At 38.2% G+C, this 22997-nt stretch overlaps 2 protein-coding genes and 2 long non-coding RNA genes across 13 annotated transcripts; 2 read left to right on the forward strand and 2 right to left on the reverse strand.

The window, feature by feature from the left end:
• On the forward strand, positions 56–3124 carry LOC109720932 (F-box protein At5g06550). Of its 3 annotated transcripts, none has more exons than XM_020248299.1 (2): positions 56–1384; positions 2553–3124. In XM_020248299.1, the coding sequence occupies exons 1-2, from the start codon at positions 81–83 to the stop codon at positions 2791–2793; spliced, it is 1545 nt and encodes a 514-aa protein (XP_020103888.1). In that variant the 5' UTR covers positions 56–80; the 3' UTR covers positions 2794–3124. The 3 variants fall into 3 exon arrangements, 2 of the variants coding, with proteins under 2 accessions (XP_020103888.1, XP_020103889.1); XM_020248300.1 differs by having other exon boundaries at positions 56–1376; positions 2553–2744; XR_002219102.1 differs by lacking the exon at positions 56–1384 and adding an exon at positions 1391–1617 and having other exon boundaries at positions 2553–2691.
• On the forward strand, positions 15195–22893 carry LOC109720908 (ABC transporter G family member 22). 8 transcript variants are annotated; one of them, XM_020248264.1, is made up of 12 exons: positions 15203–15406; positions 15718–16102; positions 16765–16835; positions 17056–17291; positions 17750–17905; positions 18467–18650; positions 19502–19810; positions 20062–20349; positions 21079–21363; positions 21467–21574; positions 21718–21768; positions 22337–22438. In XM_020248264.1, exons 2-11 carry the CDS (start codon positions 15718–15720, stop codon positions 21736–21738), a joined length of 2043 nt encoding a protein of 680 aa, XP_020103853.1. In that variant the 5' UTR covers positions 15203–15406; the 3' UTR covers positions 21739–21768; positions 22337–22438. The 8 variants fall into 8 exon arrangements, with proteins under 8 accessions (XP_020103847.1, XP_020103853.1, XP_020103849.1 ...); XM_020248258.1 differs by lacking the exon at positions 21718–21768 and having other exon boundaries at positions 15195–15406; positions 22337–22893; XM_020248260.1 differs by lacking the exon at positions 21718–21768 and having other exon boundaries at positions 15213–15406; positions 15608–16102; positions 22337–22893.
• LOC109720911 lies at positions 18982–20205 on the reverse strand. Its single transcript, XR_002219095.1, has 3 exons — positions 20065–20205; positions 19432–19681; positions 18982–19342 (listed from the first exon to the last, which is right to left on the reverse strand). It is a non-coding gene; the product is annotated as an uncharacterized LOC109720911 (long non-coding RNA).
• On the reverse strand, positions 20241–22140 carry LOC109720910. Its single transcript, XR_002219094.1, has 3 exons — positions 21975–22140; positions 20504–20779; positions 20241–20382 (listed from the first exon to the last, which is right to left on the reverse strand). It is a non-coding gene; the product is annotated as an uncharacterized LOC109720910 (long non-coding RNA).

Here is a 22997-nt window from a genome sequence, read left to right on the forward strand (position 1 = left end):
TCGCAACCCTAATTTAAACATCTCTGCTTTTCTCGCCTGGGTCGTCGGACGGCGGCCGTGAAATTGATAATCCGTTGCGGATGCCGAGCGCCCTTCGCTCCCTCGTCGCTCCCGCGACCTCCGAGAACAAGCAGAAAAAGAGGAAGAGGAGGCGGCGGATCGGCGAATCTCCTCGTCAAATATCTTCCCGCGCGGCAGTCGACGGAGAAGAACAACATGTGGGAGAAGAAGAGGAGGGGGATGAGGGAGCGGAAGAAGGGTTTAAGCTCAAAGCGGCCGCTTCTCCGACCATCCAGCCCCTGGGCAACCTCCTGCTCGCGGACCCGTCGGCCAACATCCGCGACCGGGGCCTCGGCACCCTCCGCGCCCTCTCCGACGAGCTCCTGCTCGACGTCCTCGGCCTCCTCCGCGGCAGGGACCTCGCCGTCTTGTCGACCGTCAGCAAGTCCTTGTACGTCTTCTCCACCCACGAGCCCCTCTGGCGAAGCCTCGTCCTCGACGAGCTTGAGGGCCGCTTCTCCTTCGCCGGCTCCTGGAGGTCCACCTACGCTTCCGTCGTCAGTCCCCTCCTCCCCGACCAAACCCCTCCCTCCTCCCTCGCCGTCAGCAACTTCTACTCGGATTACCTCTTCCAGAGCTGGCTCTGCGCCAACATGGAGATGAAGCCCGAGTGGGTGGCGCGGGACAACATCGAGAGGGGGCGGGGCATCTCCGTGGACGAGTTCGTGGCGCGCTTCGAGGAGCCCAACAAGCCCGTCCTGCTTGAGGGATGCCTGGACGGCTGGCCTGCGCTCCGCAAGTGGACCCGCGCACACCTGCTCCGGGTCTGCGGCGACGTCGAGTTCTCGGTGGGGCCCGCGCAGATGACGCTCCGCCGCTACTTCCGGTACGCCGACGCAGCCAAGGAGGAGCGGCCTCTGTACCTCTTCGACCCCAGGTTTGCAGAGAAGGTCCCCGAGATGGATTCGGACTACCAAGTCCCCGTCTACTTCAGGGAGGATCTGTTTGCCTTGCTGGGCAGGGAGAGGCCCGATTACAGGTGGGTCATCATTGGGCCGGCTGGGTCGGGCTCCTCGTTCCACGTCGACCCTAACTCCACGTCGGCCTGGAATGCGGTGGTCAGCGGGTCGAAGAAGTGGGTGATGTTCCCGCCGGAGGTTGTGCCGCCAGGTGTCCACCCCAGTCCCGACGGGGCTGAGGTGGCGTGTCCCGTCTCCATCATGGAGTGGTTCATGAACTTCTACGAGCAGTGCAAGACGTGGAGGAAGAGACCAGTCGAGTGCATTTGCAGGGCAGGAGAGGTCGTTTTTGTGCCCAATGGTTGGTGGCATTTGGTTATCAATCTTGAGGACTCCGTTGCCATCACCCAAAACTATGTGAGCAAGTAAAGGGCCTTTTTTTCCTTTCCTCCCTCCTCACTTGCTATAATTTGCTTGTCGTTGAAGTAGATTCACATGCACTCCAACTGAGAGAAAAACTGGTCGCATAACTAAATAGAGCAAAATTGTGTCTTGGTGTTCCAGGGGAAAAGGCGCTACTTTGTTGTAATCGTTATCCTTTTGCCTTTAAGGCTCTACGGAACAACTATTGTTCTTCTTCCTCTGTTTAGTCACGTTGGTATAGCTGTTTTTTTTTTTTTTTTTTTTTTTTTGGTTTTCTCATGTTGTGCATAATTTTGCTGGTTTTATATTCTAGAAGTGACTCTCTGATTGTGTTTAGAAGGCAGATGATTCGCATATTAGTCTGTCAGGAAGAATAATTACTTACCTGTAGATTTAGTTTGTCTACCACGCCTTTACTTCTTTTTTCATCAACCTTACTGAGTTTTTTATTTTTTTTTGAGAGAGATAGATAGATAGCATGCTACCCGCTTCGTTTATTTCATTTAGAAATAAACTTAACTGGAACAACCTTACTGAGTTATTGCTTTATTTTCGGAGAGATGTATTCTTTTTTTTGTTGTGGTTGCTAGTTATTCTTGTATTGTTTTTTCCCTTCCCATGGTTTCTCTTATCTCTTCTTGTTGTTGGTGAGTACAGAAATGTGAATTTTTATTTACCCTTTCTCCCATCTTGTCCCCTTCTGCTACAACATGCTGTGGTCTGCTATTGTTATTACGCAAGAAGTCATTAATTTTTGTGACTCATTGTAGACTTTCTTATGTTTTTTTGTGTAATCTTTGATTAGTACATCCTCCTGTCTTGAAGAACATAAATGGAAAGTCCAGTATAGTACAAAATGTTTTGTGACTGTGTTTACTTGAGCACATGTATTTCATGCTAATCCTACATTTTACTTGGTTAAAAATCCTACTCGTTCAAATAATTTTCAATTGTAAGATTTGCTAACCATCATATATTAAATTTTCATGCCACCAACTGATGCTGCGTGCTTGTGCTATCTTGTGTGCTGAAAATCTCGTTTTGGGAATTAAGTTTATTGGCTTTTGGGTTATTTTGGTTACTGAAGAACGTGCATGACAAGCCACATAGATCGCATAGATAAAGCTTGGTTATTTCACTGATTGCAGTTGTCAATGGTCAATTTTGCAGGAGAAATTTGTTGAATGTTCTGAATTTCCTTGGGAAACCCAATGCAAGTGAACTTGTCTCTGGAACCAAAGATAGGGTCAATCTATACGAGAAATTTAGAAATGCCATTGATGCTGCTTTCCCTGGACTTATTAACCGGCTAGAACTTAAAGCCCAAGAGAAAACCTCTGAGAAGAAAAAGCAGTCATTCTGGGAATCAGTTACTGATGCAAATGCTGGAGGATTCAGGTTTTCTTTCTGAACCATTCGAAAGTGGACTCATTTAGAGGTTCTTAATTGTAGAAGATATGCATCTCCTCGTCATCTTGGTTAACTACTACTGGAGTTTTCTTTCTCAAGTACGAATCATTGCATTGATTTGCCCACAAAATTTATCTTTTTTCATCTGTACTAGAAAGTTGTTCAGGAGAAGAAATTAAGAATCTTCTCAGAGATTACTCTGTCTATGCTGAGAAAACATATATTTTGCACTTTGTATTGCACTGCAGCGGTTTCCCCAAAAGCTGCTTTTGTTTTTTATTTTATTGTTTTTATTAATCACTAATGATTCTGTTTACATGGTGTTTTCATAAGCTTCTCATTGCAAGTTTCCTTTCAAACCATTGGTCCTGATAAAGCAAGCAATGAAATTTGTCAAAATTTCTGGTTAATCAATGTTTTAACATATTGTTTAGTCATCTCAATATTCTGCATCCTGTGGGTGGGTAGTTGTGTACGTGTTTTTTGGCCCTAGATAATAGTTATGTACGGTTGCATAGGCGACGAGAGGTATTAGGAGAATGAGGTAGGAGCGGGCTAGGCCGTGGCCTGGCACGGATACTGTAGATATCGTGCTGGGCCGGCCCGACCTCCTATACTGGATTGTGCTAGGCCAGAGCTTTTAGGCCCGTCGCGGCACGACACGACCCGTAATGGGTCTGGGCCATGCCGGGCCGACAGTTTGACCTGCGGCCTGGCACGACACGGCCCATGTGGGCCGTGCCGGTGGGGCTGGCACGACCCGACCCCCAAGGCCCTAGACTAGCTTGTCCGGCCTTGGGGTTTGGTCTGTTTGGACGAGAAGGAGAAGAACTTGGGCAGGTATGCTTTGTGGTAGACCTTGGGCTCTTCCTAAGGTCTGCCATAGCCTTGGGCCTCTCCCAAGATCTGAGACCTTGGGAGAGGAACAAGTTTAGCCTCTTTGGACCAAATTGCCCTCCCCAACGGTCAAAAATTTGACTGTTGCGGAGGGCAATTTGGTCCTTTTTTATATTTTAAAATATTATAAATTTTAATAATTTTAAAAGTTTTTATTATTTTCTAATAAATTTTATAGTTTAATTATATATATAAATATTTTATATTTTATATTTTTTTGTATTTTAAAAAAATAATGGGCGGCCCGGAGCCCGGCCCGGCCCGGCACGGCCTGTACTGTTGAGGCCGGAGGCCGTGCTGGGCCGGAGTTGTGAGAAAACTAGCCCGGCACGGCCCGGCCCGGATCTGAAACCGGGCCATGCCAGACTAGTGCTTGGCCCGTTTCGGCCCAAAAAATGTGGACAGTGTCAACCTGACACGGCCCACATTACACCCCTAGAGTGAGGAGCTGGATAACTCAAGAATATCAGGTTGCTTTTTCTCTTTTTATATTTATGCATGAGTGCATGACGATGAGATTGATTTGAACACTAAATCTCTTGGGTCTATACTCTGCACTAATCTTTATCTTAGATAGAGCAATGCTACCTGTGCACCCAAAAAAAGGGTGTAGATCTTACACTAGATCCGTCCAAGGGTCAATAGTTTAACACCAGCCGTATCAGTTTTTTGACGATTGGGTATTAGATTTACACCCTACTTTTCAGTGTACAGGTAATATTTCTTAGCTCGGATATTGATCCAAGCTCAACCAAAACTCTGTTAAAATGTGGATTTCAATTCGGGTTTTTGCTTGTGTTTAGATTGGAATCCTAGCAAAACTTGAATTTCAACTAGGTTGATGGAAATTCCTTACAGAAAACCAAATAGGAATGGCACCTAAGTGAAGCAAGTGAAACCAGAGGGCACGGGGGTGAAAATACGCTATAACAAAGGACTTTTCTAAGGTTTATTGTTACGGACTATTTAAGATGCAGGATAGTCAAGATCTGGAATTCCAAAATGGACGGTAAAATATGCTATTGCAAATACTGTATGCTTGACTAGTTCTCAAAATCTAGGTATGTTTGACCATGTTGAAGTTTATTTTGAAATGCTATCACAGGTGCCTGCTAGATTTGAGTTATGTTTGTTTTCCACTTAAGAGCAAGTTCGTTACCAAAGCAACCCAACAAACCTAACTTTCACGGGCAGAGCCAGGCAACATTTTATGGCAAAAATATTTTTACCGGCCATGTTGTTTGCAAATTATTCCCTGCTTATCTAGTTAACTCCGCAACTGGTCTGTCAATTGTCTCAGTGTATCACTGATCATGGACATATTTCCAGCGGAAATTGGGAATTTATATTCATAATTCACTAGGCTTAATTATAAATACTCCGATCACTTTACCCTGTGTCTCAAATTTCTCAAATTTCTATCTATATAAGAAATTTAAACAATGTCAACCCTGCATGTTAGTCTTGTGTCAAATAAGTCCAGTCATTTGGAAATTTCATTAATTTTTACGAAAGTGTTAACGGTGATGATGTGGCAAGATGACTTTGACACTAGACACCTAAATCCTTGCATGAAGAGAATCCCTCACATGAATGCTTTTTCATGATTCCTCTTAGATTTTGGTAGTTGAAAATGTGCTTGAAGTGGCTTGAATGGACTTGGAAGGTTTGTTATCTCAATATGCTGTCGTTAAAATAAACAGAAAATTCTAACGGATGAGCCTATTGGAAATTGATCTAAAGTGTAGGGAGATGTTATATAATTTTTTTTCTTGTAAGGAGGTATTTGAGAAATGGAAAGAAGTGGAGGGGGTTTTATAATTAAGCCAAATCACTATATTGAGAATTTCCCGAATGTCACCTATGCAGTGCCTACCTTTAGGGCCTTGGATATATACGAGAATTATGACCGGATCTGAATCTTGGATTCTTGAGATTAAATTAACTACCAATTGTAGCGTGGGTTTGTTTGAAAGGTCTTTTGGATCACATATATGTTTGGTGCGGTTTTATTATATAAAATATTCAATGGTGCAAGTAGTTGAAGCCTCCTGCTATTGAACCTGTTAAAAAGAGAGCCATTCTGGAGAAGAGAAACATCAGACGTCATAGTTTTCTAGTTAAAATAGAGGCTGGTGAAAGTACATTTACATATTGAGGTACGCTCTGTCTTAAATTGAAGATATGTGTGCTGTCTTGAATCTCAATTTAATATGCTTCTTTTCTTCATGTTATATTTATGTTTTCTCTTTTTTTATTGTCAGCATGTTGACACCAAGTTTACCTAAAAATTTCACGGCAGCTGTGCCTTGCATCATCTAATGCCCGCCATATGTTTGTTGACAATTTGGATTCTGCTCAGATGCCAAGTTCAACCATCAAGTACAATGGACGGTTGATAAGAAGATACCCTTTGTTTTTCTTGTTCAGGAGAATGAAAAGGCACACTCTATCTTCTTTCTTCAAATAATGAAGTTCAACCATTAAGTACAATGGACGGTTGATAAGAAGATACCCTTTGTTTTTCTTGTTCAGGAGAATGAAAAGGCACTCTCTATCTTCTTTCTTCAAATAATGAAGTTCACACGAGTGTTGGTGATCTGCTGGTTGGCCAGGAGCACTTTCATATGTCTCGACTCTGGCAGTCTATGGTGGACCGAAACACTACTGGTTAATGGTCATATTATTCGTCGCACAACTGTCGCCGGACTGAAATTCAATTGCAGGTTCACCATTTGTCTCGATCGCTTGATGTTGAGGTGGCCGTGATTGAGAGATTTGGCATATGTGTAATGCAAAATATGGCGGAGGACAGATGTAATGTAGGCGTAATTTGATACTTATGCTGCGAGTTTGCGAGAGAGCAGATGCCATATTTAAGGCCGAAAGTCTCCAACTTGGTAGGAGTTTTTTTCATGGAATTTCTCAACTTCTCTATGCGGAAACACTCTCTTGCACCACATCCATTTTGCCCTTATAAAGAAAAGACGCGTTGAAAGCCATGCCCATTCAGTAGTAATGGGATAAAATAGTTCGACCGATTGAATTTCCTTCTTTTTCACTTTCCCGGTCAAGACCCATTTTCTCCTCACTCCTACGATGAACAAAGCATTGAATGGATTGTCACTTGTGCAATGAAGTAACGTGGCAAAGGTTGTATGTGATTAACTTGGAACAAGAGTAATTTATGCCTGGTCTTTAATTCACGTTATTATTTGTAAGAGGGATTTGTTGTTTTGATAGCTGTGATCCCCTCCATGATCCCAAGTTCACGACATCATTCTCTCCAAATTAATCCCACTTCAACCCTCACTGCAGATCTCGCTTTCAGGAGAAAAAAAACTAATTAAGGGTAAAAAAAAAAAAATTTTCTGGCCGTAAAAAATTTCTTTGCAAAATTTTTTTACAGATTCTTTGAAAAGATCGCGTTTTCGTTTTCTGCCTGCCCGTTTGCGGAAAACAAAAACCTATGAATGAAAAATTACGGCTCACGACCCTTTTGAGCACCCGATCCACGTGGTCATCCTCACCTCGTCGACTGCGCGAGAGAGAGTCTACAGTGGACTTTCTCCCCTTTTTCATTATATATATATATATATATATATATATATATATATATATATATATATAGTCCGGCTACTATACTTTTATGAATACAATCGCCTTCGTACTCATAAGTTATTTTTGATGATAGAGCTTCCGAATCGATAATCCATACTGTTAAATATTACTAGAGCATTTAAAACTTCTAGAAATCGAATTTTATAATTTTTCGATATCATTTACCTTACGATCAAAAGCTCACATAATTGACAATTTTTAACGGCCGGTATGAGATATTTGCTAGTTTAACGGTGTAAAAGAATTGGAATAGGTTGAATTTTTGATACGAAAACTTCTTTCACACCTAAATAAAGATCAATAACTCGCGATCTTCAACTGAGGATTCGATCATTCCATTTTTAGGATGTCGTTCGATTTTGACCGTTCATTTATACCACTTAATGGACTTTATAATAATTCAAAAAATTACGAAATTTATTTTATAGAAGTTTCAAATACTCTAGATCAATGTTAACGGCGCGTGGATCGTCGATTCGAAAACCCCAACATCGAAAACAACTTATGAGTAAAAGGGCTCTATACTCATAGAGTATAGTACCCTACTCTCTCTCTCTCGTCTCTCCACCCCTCTCTCTCATCTCTCTCTCTCTCTATATATATATATATATATTATAGTAGAGCAGGGCTGCTGTGCTCTGAGGAAGCACGGAGGCTTCCGTGTCCTGAACCGTTTTCGATGATAAATTTCGAATCGAGATCGAACTCCGTTAGACTTAATCTAGCGCATTTGAAGTTTCTAGAAAATAATTTTTGCGATTTTTTGATTCATTTACCTAGTGATCGAAAGGATTCAAAATCAATAATTTTTAATGGTTGATTTCTGCCGTTTTCAAGTTTAACGGTGTAGAAGCATTCAAATCAGATAAAACGATGATACAAAATTCTTTATACTATCTATAACAAGATCAATATTTCTGATAAAAAGTTTTAGTGCTATATCACCACTTTTTATAGAATTTTTTTTCAGCCGTTAAAAATGATTAATTTTGAATCCTTTTGATTGCTAGGAAAATGATATCGAAAAATCGTAAAAATTATTTTCTAGAAACTTCAAATATGCTAGATCAAATCTAACGGAGCCGATCGTTGATTCGGAAATTTCATCATCGAAAACGGCTCAAGAGCACCGAAGCCTCCGTACTCCTGAGAGCACAACAGTCCTGCTATATATATATATATATATATATATATGAATTGAGCTAGAATACTTTTAGAAATATTACCCCCTTGGTACTATTAGATTTTTAGCCTTTNCTATTAAGTTTTTAGCCTTTAAATCTACTCCTTGATTACTAATATCTTTTGGATCAAACACTATTCCACCTACCACCACCTACCATTTTATATAAATTATATACTAATATATGTAATATGATATTTATTATATATCAATAATATATATATCAATAGATTTATATATAAATAATATATATAATATATATAATAAGAAAAAAAAATAATAATATAATTTTATTATAAATTTTTTTTTTTCTTTCAGATAAACAATGCGTAACGAAAAACTATTTTTTACCTACAAACCAGACGTTAGAGAATATAAAAAAATTATTTTTTTCATTAAAATTTATTTTTACAGTTTTATGTGAAATTAAACAAACCTTATGGTCGCTGTATTACTGTTGAATTTGGAGATAAAATTAATTTATTTGTCTTTCGAGTGGAGGCATTATTATGTTGGTTTTTGCTGTTCTTCTCTAGTGCTGTCAGCTGTGAACTTGTACATCTGCGAGGACCAGACAGAATTGGTTTTCTGCTGACACGACTCCGGAAGTGGACATGCGTCTTCTTTCCATCATGGTTGCAGCACCAACGGTAGCGAGAAATGTCCCAGTATCAGGCAATTTATTTGACGGATATTCCACAATATGTGAAATTACCATTTTCGGCAAAACTAACAATGTTTACTTGAGCAATGAGATCATCATACACATTAATATATATAGAGCAGGCTGCTGTGCTCCCAGGGCACGGAGGTCTCCGTGCTCCTGAGCTATTTTCGAAGATAAAATTTTCGAATCAACGATTGGTTCTGTTAACTTGATTTAGGGTATTTGAAAGTAGTTTCTAGAAAATATTTTTACAATTTTTTGATATCTATCTACCTAGATAAAAGAATTCAAATTAATCATTTTTAATGGTTGATATCTGTCATTTCCAAAATTTACGATACTAGAAGTATTCAAATCAGATAAAATTTTGATACAAATTCTTTATACTATTTACAATAAGATCAATATTTCTGATCGAAATTTTAAGTAATATATCACCACTTTTTATAAGAATTTTTATTTTTCCAGCCGTTAAAATTATTGATTTTGAATCCTTTCAATTGCTAGGCAATGATATCGAAAAATCGCAAAAATATTTCTAGAAACTTCAAATAGTGTAGATCAAGTCTAACGGAGCCGATCGTCGATTCGAAAATTCCATCACCGAAAACGGCTCAGGACAGCGGAGGCCTTCGTGCCGCTGAGAGCACAGCAATCCTTATATATTATATATATTATATATATATATAGAGAGAGAGAGAGAGAGAGAGAGAGAGAGTGAGTCCGGCTATAGTATTTTTATGAGTATAGTTTTTTTTATATCTCATAAATTTTCGACTGTAAATCTCTCTTATTAATCATTTTTATCCGTTAGATCATTACATTAACAACAACTATTCAATCTTAGAAACTTCATTTGCGGGTATAAGTAAGAACTATTTATTTCAAAATAAGTATAAGTTTAGACCAATTTTACGTTTGGATAAAGATCGAATTATTTTCTGGAATAAGAAAAATAACGTTTAAATAGATAAATATGAATAAGAAGAATGTGAATACTTATAATAGAAAATATGGAATAAGAAGAAGTGAATAGTTGTAAATAGAAAATAATGGAATGAGAAATGGTGAGTAGTTATAACATAGAAAATAATGTATTGCCCTTAATTATATTTGAATTTGAATTTTAAATTTTATATTTAATTTTTTAAATTAAATATATAACTTTTAATTTAAAATTTAAATTTATAATTTAAATTTTAAATCTCAATTCAAAAATTCAATGTTCTAATTTTTAAATTTTAAATTTTATATTTAAGATTAAATCTAACTTTAAAAACATTCTAAGAATTACATTTAATTTTAAAAATTTTAAAATATAATTTAAAATTTAATATTTTAGAATTAAAATTATAAAATATTAATTTTAAGATTAAAAATATAATTAAAATTTAAAATTTAAATTTAAATTTTTAAATTTTTAAATTTAAATTTTTTTAAAAATTAAATAGGGATGGGAACAGCTATTGCCAACTGTTCCCACCCATTTCTATCCCCCAATTTTCCAACCAAACGCACTAGGGGACCACTATATCATTCTAATCCCCAACAAAACGCCATCTAGGAGACCACTATCATTCTAATCGAGAATTATTAACTATCTTAACGCGCACATATCTTTCATTCAACAGCTAGAAATTTATGAATATAAAAGAGTCTATATTCATAAAAGTATAATAACCTATATATAGAGTAGATAGATAATATATATATATATATATTATTAATATATATATATATATATATATATATATATATATATATATATATATATATATATTACTCCATAAAATTTATGTGAGCTAGTATTAATCATCTTATTTTGTCATTTTTTTTATTAATACCTCGAATAGATTGTATCAACTCTTGAATGAGGATATAAAATATATACCTTCTATGAGTGTAGGGCAGATTTTTCCTTTCATTTCTTCGTTCCCAGTAGAGGGTTCCATTCCCTCCGAAATCAAAAAGGAAATTTTCTTTAAAAAAAAAATGTGTGTTTCATTAAAAAAATTTGTGGTGTGAGGATGAGCTACACCAGTGCGAATGCTACATCTTTTTTCGCAAATTTGAAATTATATTTAAAAGTTGTAAAAATGATAAAAAAAAAAAAAAAAAAAAAAAAAAAAAAAAAAAAAAGGTATGGAGGACCCCTCAACTACAGTCGATTTTGTAAAATGCCCATTAACTTGTTTTTATTAACATAATAAATGTTTTACCGACCGTCCTTAGAGCAAATGGCAAAAGGCTTGATGGTTGGTATCCGAGACTCAAGTTCGAATTCTAGTTGATTCATATTTCCAGCTAAGTTTATTTATAAATGAAATAAACGAAGCGGGTAGCGTGTTACATATTTCTAAAAAAAAATATTTATACCATCCGATGTGATCTAAAGTGTTTTAGATTGTCTATCTGTAGAAGACAATACGATAATAGTTTGTAAATTTTATTTATTGCCTCTTAAGCAAAATAGAATTGTAAATGACTATCTACAGTTATATAGATTTATCTGTAATAAATATTTTTTTTTAGAAATATGTAACACGCTACCCGCTTCGTTTATTTCTTATATTTTTTTTTAGAAATAAATTTAGCTGAAAATGTGAATCAATTATGATTCGAACTTGAGATATCGAGTACCAACTACCAAATTTTTTACCACTTGTTCTAGAAACGGTCAATGTAGTAAATGTTGCTCCACGCATGAGAAATAGGTTGCAGTATTGAGTTTATTATAACTACACATTTATTTACACCCTATGAGACAATATACATATGGTTTGAAACAAATATCATTTATTAAAATATTCAGTTACGAAAAGTTAGTAGAGCTTGTAAACGGTTATACCGTTATTAAGGTTGGAGGTACGTGCTCGGAGAGTTAGTGAGCGCTTCAACCGGGAAAGAGATTTTTTTTTTTTTTTCATAACATTGGTTCTATATAAGAATGAAAACTTCTAATTAGAACTTTCTATCTCAGGTAAAAAAAAATATATAAACAGTTTTTTAACATTATTTTAATATGTACAAATATTATATTAGTTTTATTAAATAGAGTCTCTATCATCTCTCGTAGTTCTGAGAAGAAAGGTGCTCACTGTTGACAACCTGCTGAAGCGTAGGTGACATGGCGAGGAGTTTTGTGTTTTCTGTTTGAATGAGGTCAAAACCATCGATCACCTCTTCATGGGGTGTGATGGCATCAGAGCGCTCCTAGAGAGTTCTCTTCCAAATAAATCGGCCTTGCGAAACTGTACTTCTGCTAGCTTGCTCTGGGAGTCGAGCGAAAGGAAAGGGGGAGTGATCGGCGGAAAGGAGTTAGCTAGTGATAATCGCTGCAACATGATGGGTCATTTGGTTGGAGCGTAATAAAAGAATCTTTCAGAAGATCAAACACAATGCAAGTTTAATAGCGTCTAAGATTCGCTCGCTTAAGGACACCTGGGATCTTTATTGCTAAATTAATATATATATACTTATTTGTAGTTTTACTCTATATTTTTTATTTTTATTTTTATTTCTATTTTTATTTTTATTTTTTTTTTCTCGAGGTCTTGTTGCTTCAATCTATAACTCAGTTCATACACTAAATGAATGCAGCAGTAGCATGGTGCCTTTCTCTCAAAAGAAAAAAAAAAAATAGAGTCTTTATCATCTCTCGTACGACTAATCTGGCATTAGAAATTACTTTTCTCCACTGGGAGATGCTTATTAGTGATCCATCATCTTCTCACAAGTGGGGAGATAATGATGGCCAATAGAGCATTATATGGCTGGTCCTTTTCCGTTGAGGTCCCCACCACCATAACCACCACCACCACCACCACCCCCACACCATCGAAGCCCATGACATCCCAACCAAGTAAGTTTGCATTAATGGGGGCGGCACCGGCATCCACCCCCATCCCTATCTGATCATTGGGGTTGGCAACGAACCCTCCACTTTTTTCCCCTTTCTACCTCCATGTTATGCCAATTTTATGCCAAATTAATTCCCATCTCAAACCTTTGATTTGGAGGAACCATTAGACTGCTCTGGTCGTCTTAGAATATATAGTTCGTGTACGTAGCACCAAAATGAATAAATAAACATATATATATATATATATTTATATATGCCATGATCGAGAGCTAATTAATTGAATATACAATCCCGCCGATTACTATTGCACGCTGCTAAAAAATGCAATTGTCGAGCTAGAAACTACTTTTAGGAGAAGCTAATTTTTGTTACAAAGTCCAGACTAGCACGTACGCCACTGCTTTTTTCCTCTAAAGAAAAGCTTTTGCTTCCTAGTTCCGGTCTTTGTTTCCGGTATTGTGCACTTTCTATCGTGCGAAATACGGGACGTCACAATGTAGGGTCCCTTGAATTAATGTTTTTTGAGCTGGTGGAAATTAATCAGCAAAGGAGAGGGATTGCGAAGCAGAGCCGTAGTGAGGAGAGAGTACGTACATATTCCTTTTATTGATTAGAATAACCAGATATTATCTATGTCAACGGCAATATCGAGAGATGAATGCACCGGGAGCAATAAATGCTGCTAGCCGAGCTGAAAGAACATAGAAGAATTTTTACGCAAAAGAATAAAAAAAAATTTATAAAAGGCGTGAACTTTGATTAGACTGTGTTATGTTGTACAATATAAAACACATGCATGCAATGTATGATGTATTGTGTTTTTTATGTGGAGAAAAATTATAATTAGTTGTTTTGCTTGAGTAATGCTTCGTCTGCCTGAAATTAAGATTTGGCAAGTAGCATTGCCGAATTCTTTTCATTGAACAGAATGCATGAATGTCACTGCAGTCGGATGAATGACCCAAGGTGGGGATGAAGCAACTAGCAACAGCGCATATTCTTCTGGACAATCCAACACGGAGCTTAGCGATCCGAACTAAATATCTAACCAGCTCTAGCTGCACTCAATTTGCCTCCCGCCTCTAATCCTTGCTAAATTAACTTCCGCCTCAGAAGAAGAATTATTTGTGGCTATATTATCAAAAGTGGAGATCTAATTGCCTGTAGATATTAGTTATTATAATAAATAAATTAAAAAAAAAAAAACAAAACAAACAAACAGAAAAAGAAGAAGAAAGAGTTGACGTGATTTGAAGTTTGAGTTGTAATTGTCCAGCTGACAAAAGAAGTAAGTATTCAGGAGTACCTTGTACCATCTTTTGGTTGATTTGTATATTTGTGGTGGTTCAATCTTTTAAAGAGTATTAATTGCTAGACGTTATGCCACGACCACGAAAGGTGTCTTCCAATGCTGCATGTACTTCTCTAGTCTAGGATGCATATATATATACCCAAAGCACATGAAGGTTGTTCTTTTTTTTTATTGTAACACTCAACGTAACGTACTAGGGATCTTATAATAGGGTACCCGACCGGTCTTCTAAACCTCAAGAATTAAACAAACGCTTGGGCCGGTGACATGACAATATTCGCGCACGCAGCGGACTGCCATATATGCTTCGTTAGAGAAGGACGTCAGCTAGTAAGGCTGAGAAACCAAAATTAGCACGCATTCGCGCATGTGGTGACTTATATATTGATAATAATTTGCGCGTGGCAATTTTCATCTTTCAGTGTGTGGCGACCTGGCAAGCTCCCACGCATGATTGGTTGATTAATTTGCCGCCTCCGCTTGGTAGAAGCCCAGACGCAGGAATCCTGCTGTAAGTATATATCCATCCCGTTGTCGAAATCACGTAGCCAGGGAGATAGCGATCGATTATATGATGGCCGCATCATCACCATTGCCATTCTAAATTTTTGTAGGTTTACAGTGTTTTTGTTAATTTTTCAACTGTGAATATTATGCATCCATCCATTAACAGGCAGCAACTCTATATATTTGGCAGCAGAAAATTAAAGGAAAGGATAATAAAATGAAAAACCAGATAGAAAAGGCCTCGCACGGGTTGATAGATATATATTAGATAGATATGTAGGCGTGATTGAAAGAAGATTTACTGTGATCGATCCCTGCAGCTACAGGGAGGGCATTTCGGTAAATGCGAGTTCCCTCGACCATACGACGTCGTTGTGCACATGCGTGAGGATGGTGGCATCTTTATAAAGGAGGAGGAGAGACCACATTGCTGGCATCGTGGTAGCCTTCCGTTTCTCCTCCACTCCACTCCACGCCACGCCACGCCACGAAAAGGAGAAGCTGGTGCCTCCTCCTCACTTCCTCTCCGCTCTTCTTCCGCTCTCAAAACTTGTTCCAACCCAAGGTACCGATCGAAACCAGCTGCATATATATTATCTTCTTAATTGGTTCCATATATGTGCGCTAACTAGCTAGCTCCACTCTAATATCTGCCATCACGACTGGTCCATAACTTAATTAGTTGATAACTTCTTAATTTGTGTATCGATCCGAGTCTTTTTGTTTGATTTATCTCGCGAGCTCTTTCGTTTCCACTTTTCTGCAGCATGTGCATATATAACATGCGCGTACGTAGTTACCATTTAAACTGAAAAAAGAGCGTTATAACTTGACCTCATTGACGAACTACATGATAGCCCCGCATAATAAAACCAGATGGATTCAGCAGCACCATCGGGAATCAGCAGGACAAGGTCGGAGCAATTGGAGATGGCCACGGCTACTCAGTCACTGAGCCGGACGGCATCTGCGGAGACCGTTCTGAGTGCAGAGATGAACGGAACAAGCCTGTCGAGAAAATCGAGCTTTGCGAAGAAGGGAGGGGTTGGAAGCTCGCCTGGGAAGAGAGGAGGAAACCACCACATCAGGAAGTCGAGAAGCGCACAGCTGAAGCTGGACCTCGAGGAAGTCAGCAGTGGAGCCGCACTGAGCCGAGCCTCCAGTGCCAGCTTAGGCTTCTCTTTTTCCTTCACCGGCTTCACTGGCCCTCCCGAAGACGTTGGTGCTAACCTCCAGGGAGCCTTCAGCGACGACGATAATGGTGATTGATCTTTTAACTATATTATAATTAATTCATAAATTGCCTGCCATTCTATACTCCTAGCTTCCGGGCTTCCACTCTTGAAGGTAATTAAGATGCTAAATCTATCTGAATTTCTATGCTTTTTTATTCCGAAAGAGAAAAAGAAAAAAAAAGAAAAAAAAATGAAGAAGGCTACTACAACAAAGGTATATAGACGTCCAAAAGGAGTAGCATATATACTTTAGTACTTGATTAATTAAGCAGCGATTTTGCCTTAAATGGAGTAGCATATATACTTTAGTGACCTTATAGGAAAGAGTAGTTTCTGATGAAGCCACAGCAGCATGAGCTTGCTAGTGCTTGATTTAGAAAACAAAAAAAAACAAAAGTTAAGAGGCGAAAACATATTTTGCTATTAATTAAATCATGAATTGCACTAATTGCATAAGGAATCGGACAGCGAATCGTGTCGTGCAAGATGTTTTTCCTGTGTCCTATTTATTGAATGAATTATACCCACCACCCACCACCCCCCGAAAAAAAAAAAAAATCACTCTTTACTGTACAGTAAAAAAAATTAAAAAAAAAATCAGGTAATTAGTAATATTCCTGCTACGTGTCATATATAAGCACTAGTAGCAGCTTTTATATTATTTATTAGAGAATTTGTTACTACGCAGCAGTAGATCCCGAGGCTGGCATCGCAAGAAAAAGGCCAATAGCAGAGCCAACCTTGCCTATATATCTCAAGGTGATAATCTAGAGCTATTAGTTTATAAACGTTTTATAATTTGGTGTTCTTTCTCCTACGGAAGTTCACATACATCTATGGAGGAGGCAGCCATAGTATTGAACTTCGTACATGAGAAAGCATGCGTACATTTGTTTCAAATGTGGCGTTCTAATTAACAATGCAGCAGATATGCAGCTGATTAATTAATGGGAAGTATTCTCTACTCTGCTCCTTGCAGTTTACAGAGGTCAAGTACAAAGTAATCCTCAAAGGCATGACGAGCACAACAGAGAAAGATATACTACATGGAATTTCAGGATCAGCAAGCCCTGGAGAGGTCTTGGCTTTAATGGGACCTTCTGGCTGCGGAAAGACGACTCTTCTCAGCATCCTGGGGGGAAGGATTAATGGCAACATAATCGAAGGGACCATCACTTACAATGACGAGCCATATAACAAGTCTCTCAAGCGCAGGTACAGAACCTAATTCCCGAATCCCGAACAATATTTATGAGATTCGTACATAACTGAGTTCGGTACCATGAATCTCATACCGACTGGTGATAGGGCCAACCACTAGTCATAGACGATAACAATTATAATAGGTATAAACGTTGTATTACAGCATTTCTTAAGATCAACACCGAGATTGGTGTGTGAACCATGAAAGTGTTATATGCTACTTTTGAAGAAAAGAGGAGAGAGAGAGTGCACGCTCGAGAAAGAGAGAGAGGGAGAGGGAGAGATAGAGGTTATTCAGCCCTTTCCTTTTCCCTGCAACCTTTTATGAGCAATTTGATTAGCACAATTTAACAAGTCAGAGGTTTTAATATGCATGATTATTAGGGTAAACTAGTGCATATGAAAAGTAAAGCTACATATATGCGGATCTGGATGATGGATATATAGTGTAACTGGAAGACACATGGCAGGATAGGGTTCGTGACCCAGGATGATGTTCTGTTTGCACATCTTACTGTGAGAGAGACATTGACTTACGCAGCTCTTCTTCGACTTCCGCAGACGATGTCAAAGCAACAGAAAGAAGAAAGGGCCATGGATGTCATCTATGAGCTCGGCCTCGAAAGGTTTCTCCTGTTCTCTTCCTAATGAAATTGAAAAGCAAGATTTTAAATACCTGTCGGCACAAACGGTATCCACCGTACCGTACCATGCCAACAAAATACCGGTACAATACAGATCCCGTGCCGATGGCACAGCTCAAAATTCTCTATTATTTAAATTAGTAAGTAATTTTCTCAATAAAATTCAAAAAATGTGATAAAAAAAATAAATAAATAATTAGCATATTTTGTTGCTAAAGAAAATAAATATTTTATACTATTATGTGTCGGCACACAAAATTTTTTTTGACCGGCACATATCGGCACGATTCGACATGCACCGTGTCGTACTGTGCTGGCAAGTTTCCGGCACGATCCCGTGCCACGGCACTTAAATTCTTGTTGAAAAGCATGCGGCAAACATAGTATGAAAAAGCATCATTAGTCAAAACTTTCACTTTCCATAGTGAGACTAAGAAAATAATTCAAGAAAATAATTCCTATCCACAAGGTAGAAGAATTGTGGGAATAGTCTGCCATGCTCTAAAGTCTGTGAGTCTTAACATTATGTATCATCATTCCCAGGTGTCAAGACACAATGATTGGAGGATCATTTGTGCGAGGGATCTCGGGTGGAGAGAGGAAAAGAGTGTGCATTGGGAATGAGATTATAATAAACCCATCTTTGTTGCTTCTTGATGAGCCCACATCAGGACTGGACTCAACTACAGCCCTACGTATCGTTCAGGTCTTGCATGACATTGCCGAGGTATGCACAATAACACGAGCAATATTACTCCCAAAAACCGACCGTCCCTAGAGCAAGTGGTAAAGGACTTAATGGTTGGTACCCGAGACCCAAGTTCGAATCCTAGTTGATTCTAATTTTCAGCTAAATTTATTTCTAAAATGAAATAAACGAAGCGGATAGCGTGCTACCTATATCTCAAAAAAAAAATATTACTCCCAAAAGTAAATTATCAGAAGTTGCTCTTCATTGAACTCGGAAATTCAAAAAGTCTAAATACTAGGTCATGTAAATTAACTATTCAACAATTCAACTCCAAACCGTCTTTGTGGCATCAGTCGCTCGAAAGGAGTTGCAACATAAAGATGAAGTACTCTTGTTAAGTTTTCAGTAATTTGATTAGAACACAGTATATTCACCCCTAACAATCTTATTCCAAACCTTCCCTTCAGGACCATGTTTCCACTCAATTCATTGAATGAAAATGAAAGGAAGAGAAAAAAAATTAAAATAAAAAAGCCAGCCATACACAAGCACTAATGTAGACATCTATAACAGTCATGACCCAAACTTTTAGCAGCACATCGGTCGATAAAAGGTAGCAAGCATATCAATATGATAGTAGTAGTAACATACCATACAGATCATTGATGTAATGAAAGTTAACATCTTGATGACTTAGCTTGCTCTTAACATGACCATAATAAACGGACCTACAAAAAGGAAAACAAATAAAATATTAGCTAAGCCCAGGAACTCTCGAGCTGACAATTAAGTAATCCAGAAGGATGAAAGAGTGTACCACAGATATAATTCAGTCCAATAACTGTGCCTCAACATGCTGAGACAGCACTGTTTTGACCATGTGACAGGCTGGGAAGACAGTACTAACTACAATTCATCAGCCATCGAGCAGACTCTTCCTTAAATTCGACAAGTTGATTCTTCTTGGGAAAGGAAGTCTGCTGTACTTCGGGAAGGCTTCGGAAGCTATGGCTTATTTTCAATCAATCGGATGTTCTCCGCTGATTGCCATGAACCCTGCAGAATTCCTGCTAGATCTTGCAAATGGTAACACCAATGATATTTCTATACCTTCAGAATTGGATGACAGAGTGCAGACAGAGAATCTAGGAAGTGACACAAGAAATGAGAAGCCAACTCCAAAAGATGTGCATGAGGTAAAAGTAAAAGCCATTCGTTTTACCTGAAGCAGGAAACCTTTTTTTTTTCTCAAAGGATCAAAATGTAGTAATTCATTATTATTTGCCCCAACATGTAGTGGCTCCCGAATAAATCCGCCTACTGTTAATTTTGCAATTAACTTTGGACAACCTAAAGATACTAAACAAAGATATCTTGTCCTTAACTTGTGTTTCCATGATAAAACCAAACGAGCACTAATTGCTATGATAAAAAAATGATGCAACAGTACCTGGTGGAGGCATATGAGACACGAGTTGCAAATAAAGAGAAGAAAAAACTTCTGGCTCCCCTCCCCATTAGCCAGGATCTAAAGGCGACGGTATCATCACCAAAGAGAGAGTGGGGAGCAAGCTGGTGGCAGCAATACTCCATTCTATTCTGGAGAGGATTAAAGGAGAGGCGGCATGACTATTTGAGCTGGATGAGAATAACACAAGTCATTGCCACCGCATTCATCCTTGGCTTGCTCTGGTGGCACTCAGGCAGCGCTAACCCCGAAGGTCAGCAAGATCAGGTATGCATCAACCTCACCTATTTAGCAATGAACCTGCAATAGAAAGAATATCCATATGGTGGATTTAAATTTTAAAGATCGAAATCAAGCTCATAGCAATTTATGTATGGCTGCTGGTCCGCCAGAATATCAGGAAATGATGTGGAATTATTACCAGATAGCAGCCAACATATAATGTTTCATTCTGGCATTCACCCAAAAAGAATATTTCATTCTGGCATCTAACACATTATCACCACTTTGGTCTTCTTAGTTTCTCTTCCCTCTTCCATTAAAAAAAAGGTTTATCTTCCCTCTTCGCAAAAAAAGGAATAAACGACACTTTCCGGACAATGTCACAGTGGGGCTTCTCAATCCCATGTATCAGCGCTCTTGGTGCATGCATTTACTTTTATTAAGTTAATGTCAGAACCATGGCGTGCAGCTTCACCTACATAGCATAAGTAACAGTACCGAAACAACATACAAAAATTAAGTATAATCTCATGACCTGAAATGATCAAATTAATAGCTTGAATATACACAAGGAAAAAAGCCTACAATTCTCTCTTTTTAAATATGTTTGTGAAAGAAATAGATGTTGGAAGGAAAATATAGATATAAAAGACTATGTAAAGAATATCAAACCATGTAAAAAAAGATTTCTTTTAATTTTTACAGCAAGATAAAAAGGAGAAGGAATCAAGTCATTTAATCTAATTCCATAAGCATGATCTTATATTTTCACAGGCTGGGTTGCTATTCTTCATAGCTGTCTTTTGGGGCTTCTTCCCTGTGTTCACAGCAATCTTCACATTTCCACAAGAAAGAGCCATGTTAAAAAAGGAGCGAGCAGTAGACATGTACAAGCTGAGCTCATATTTCATGGCCAGGACCACAAGCGATTTGCCGCTTGACCTCTTCCTGCCAGTTATTTTTCTACTCATTGTCTACTTCATGGCAGGCTTAAGACAGAGCATCAAACCCTTCTTTCTCACCATGCTTACAGTTTTTCTCAGTATCATTGCCGCTCAGGTACGCACAATCCCCTACACCACTCCCAAAATGTAGGTATTGTATGACAAATTATGCATAATAAAATGAAGTGGAACTTAGCTTCGTCATGATCAATCATCAGGGACTAGGATTAGCAATCGGAGCAACTCTGATGGATATCAAAAAGGCAACTACTCTAGCTTCTGTGACCGTCATGACATTTATGTTGGCAGGGGGCTTCTTTGTGAAGGTAAGCACCATAGATTCCATTGAAAGGAAACCAACTTCTTATTGACACAGTAAAGTCTGATTTAGTAAGCTAATCACTTTACGGCTTGTTTGGGTGCTTGAGTACCTTATCTGGCATATCTTTTCTTGCTTTATTTCCTCAAGGTACATCTGCTAGTTGATTGATTGAGAAGTATACCAGATGCCAATGAGGGAGTAAGAAAAATTAGATAATCCCACTTTTTCAGGATTTCTTAAAAATCATCTTGTACGTAATTTCTTATTACAAATACTGAAATTACTAAAGGTACATTCCTTGCACTCCTGTTTTATAATCGGTAGAAGAAACACACGTCCAACACAACTTATCACCATCAACTTGTTCCGAAATCCAAACATGCCCTAAAGGATGATACACTTACCATTCGGGTAGGCTTGCAGAAATTCACCAAAGAATTCTGAGTCATCAATGTTCTCCAAGACCAGTTTTCCCCAGGAATAAGCAAACAACAACACTGTCAATAGAAGATTAAAAATCATTAGGTCCAACCACCAACATCAAGAAACAACAAAAAAAATTCCCAAACCCCAGAGGATAACATTCATACTCCTGTAACAGAATTCCTTTATTTATGGTCACTATTCACAGCAAGCAGTCTTTAACTCCTGATTTTGTCAAGAAAAGAAACCCCAAGAAAGAATGGAAGGTTTGAAATGATCATAATATCGAAGCACTTTAACAAATAAAGAGTGCAGCAATTTGTAATTTCCTTTTGTTGTGCAGGGAGTTCCTCTGTTCATATCATGGATTCGCTACATATCCTTCAATTATCACACTTACAGACTCCTGCTAAAAGTACAATATAACCATGTACCACCTTCAATAAATGTCAGCAATCTTGACAATGGTGCTAAGGAAGTTGCTGCCTTGATTGCTATGATCTTCGGGTACAGACTATTAGCATATGTTTCCTTGAGAAGAATGCAGCTTTGAACACTGGGGAGCTTCAGCAGAAATCAAAGCGATTTATCTACTCAAGAAGTCAATTGGAGAAAATTTTCCAGCTATCTCCATGCAATGCAAACCAGTAAAAAGGGTCACTCAGTTTTACGCACGGTGCTCAAAGAGATGCTTTCTAAATACCTTTGCAGATTTAAAATTTGTAGTATGGCTAAGAAGTCAGCCGAATTTTGTGTACATATTTTTAGAAAGGGATGTACTAGTTTAGCTATCTCCCATTTCTACACACTTGTTGATTTGTATCAACCCCTCAGAAAGTTGGGGCTAAATGCTTCGTTATTATTATTGCTATTATATATAAGCAGTTACATTATGTTAAAGAAGTATGGCAACAGTAATTAGCAAGTAGTTGTATTTGTATAGAAGCTACTATGCTTTCATAACAAGGATTTAACTATGGTTTCATAACAAGGATTTAAGTGTC

This window comes from Ananas comosus, linkage group 15, assembly GCF_001540865.1.
Source record: "Ananas comosus cultivar F153 linkage group 15, ASM154086v1, whole genome shotgun sequence".
NCBI classification, from domain to species: Eukaryota; Viridiplantae; Streptophyta; class Magnoliopsida; order Poales; family Bromeliaceae; genus Ananas; species Ananas comosus.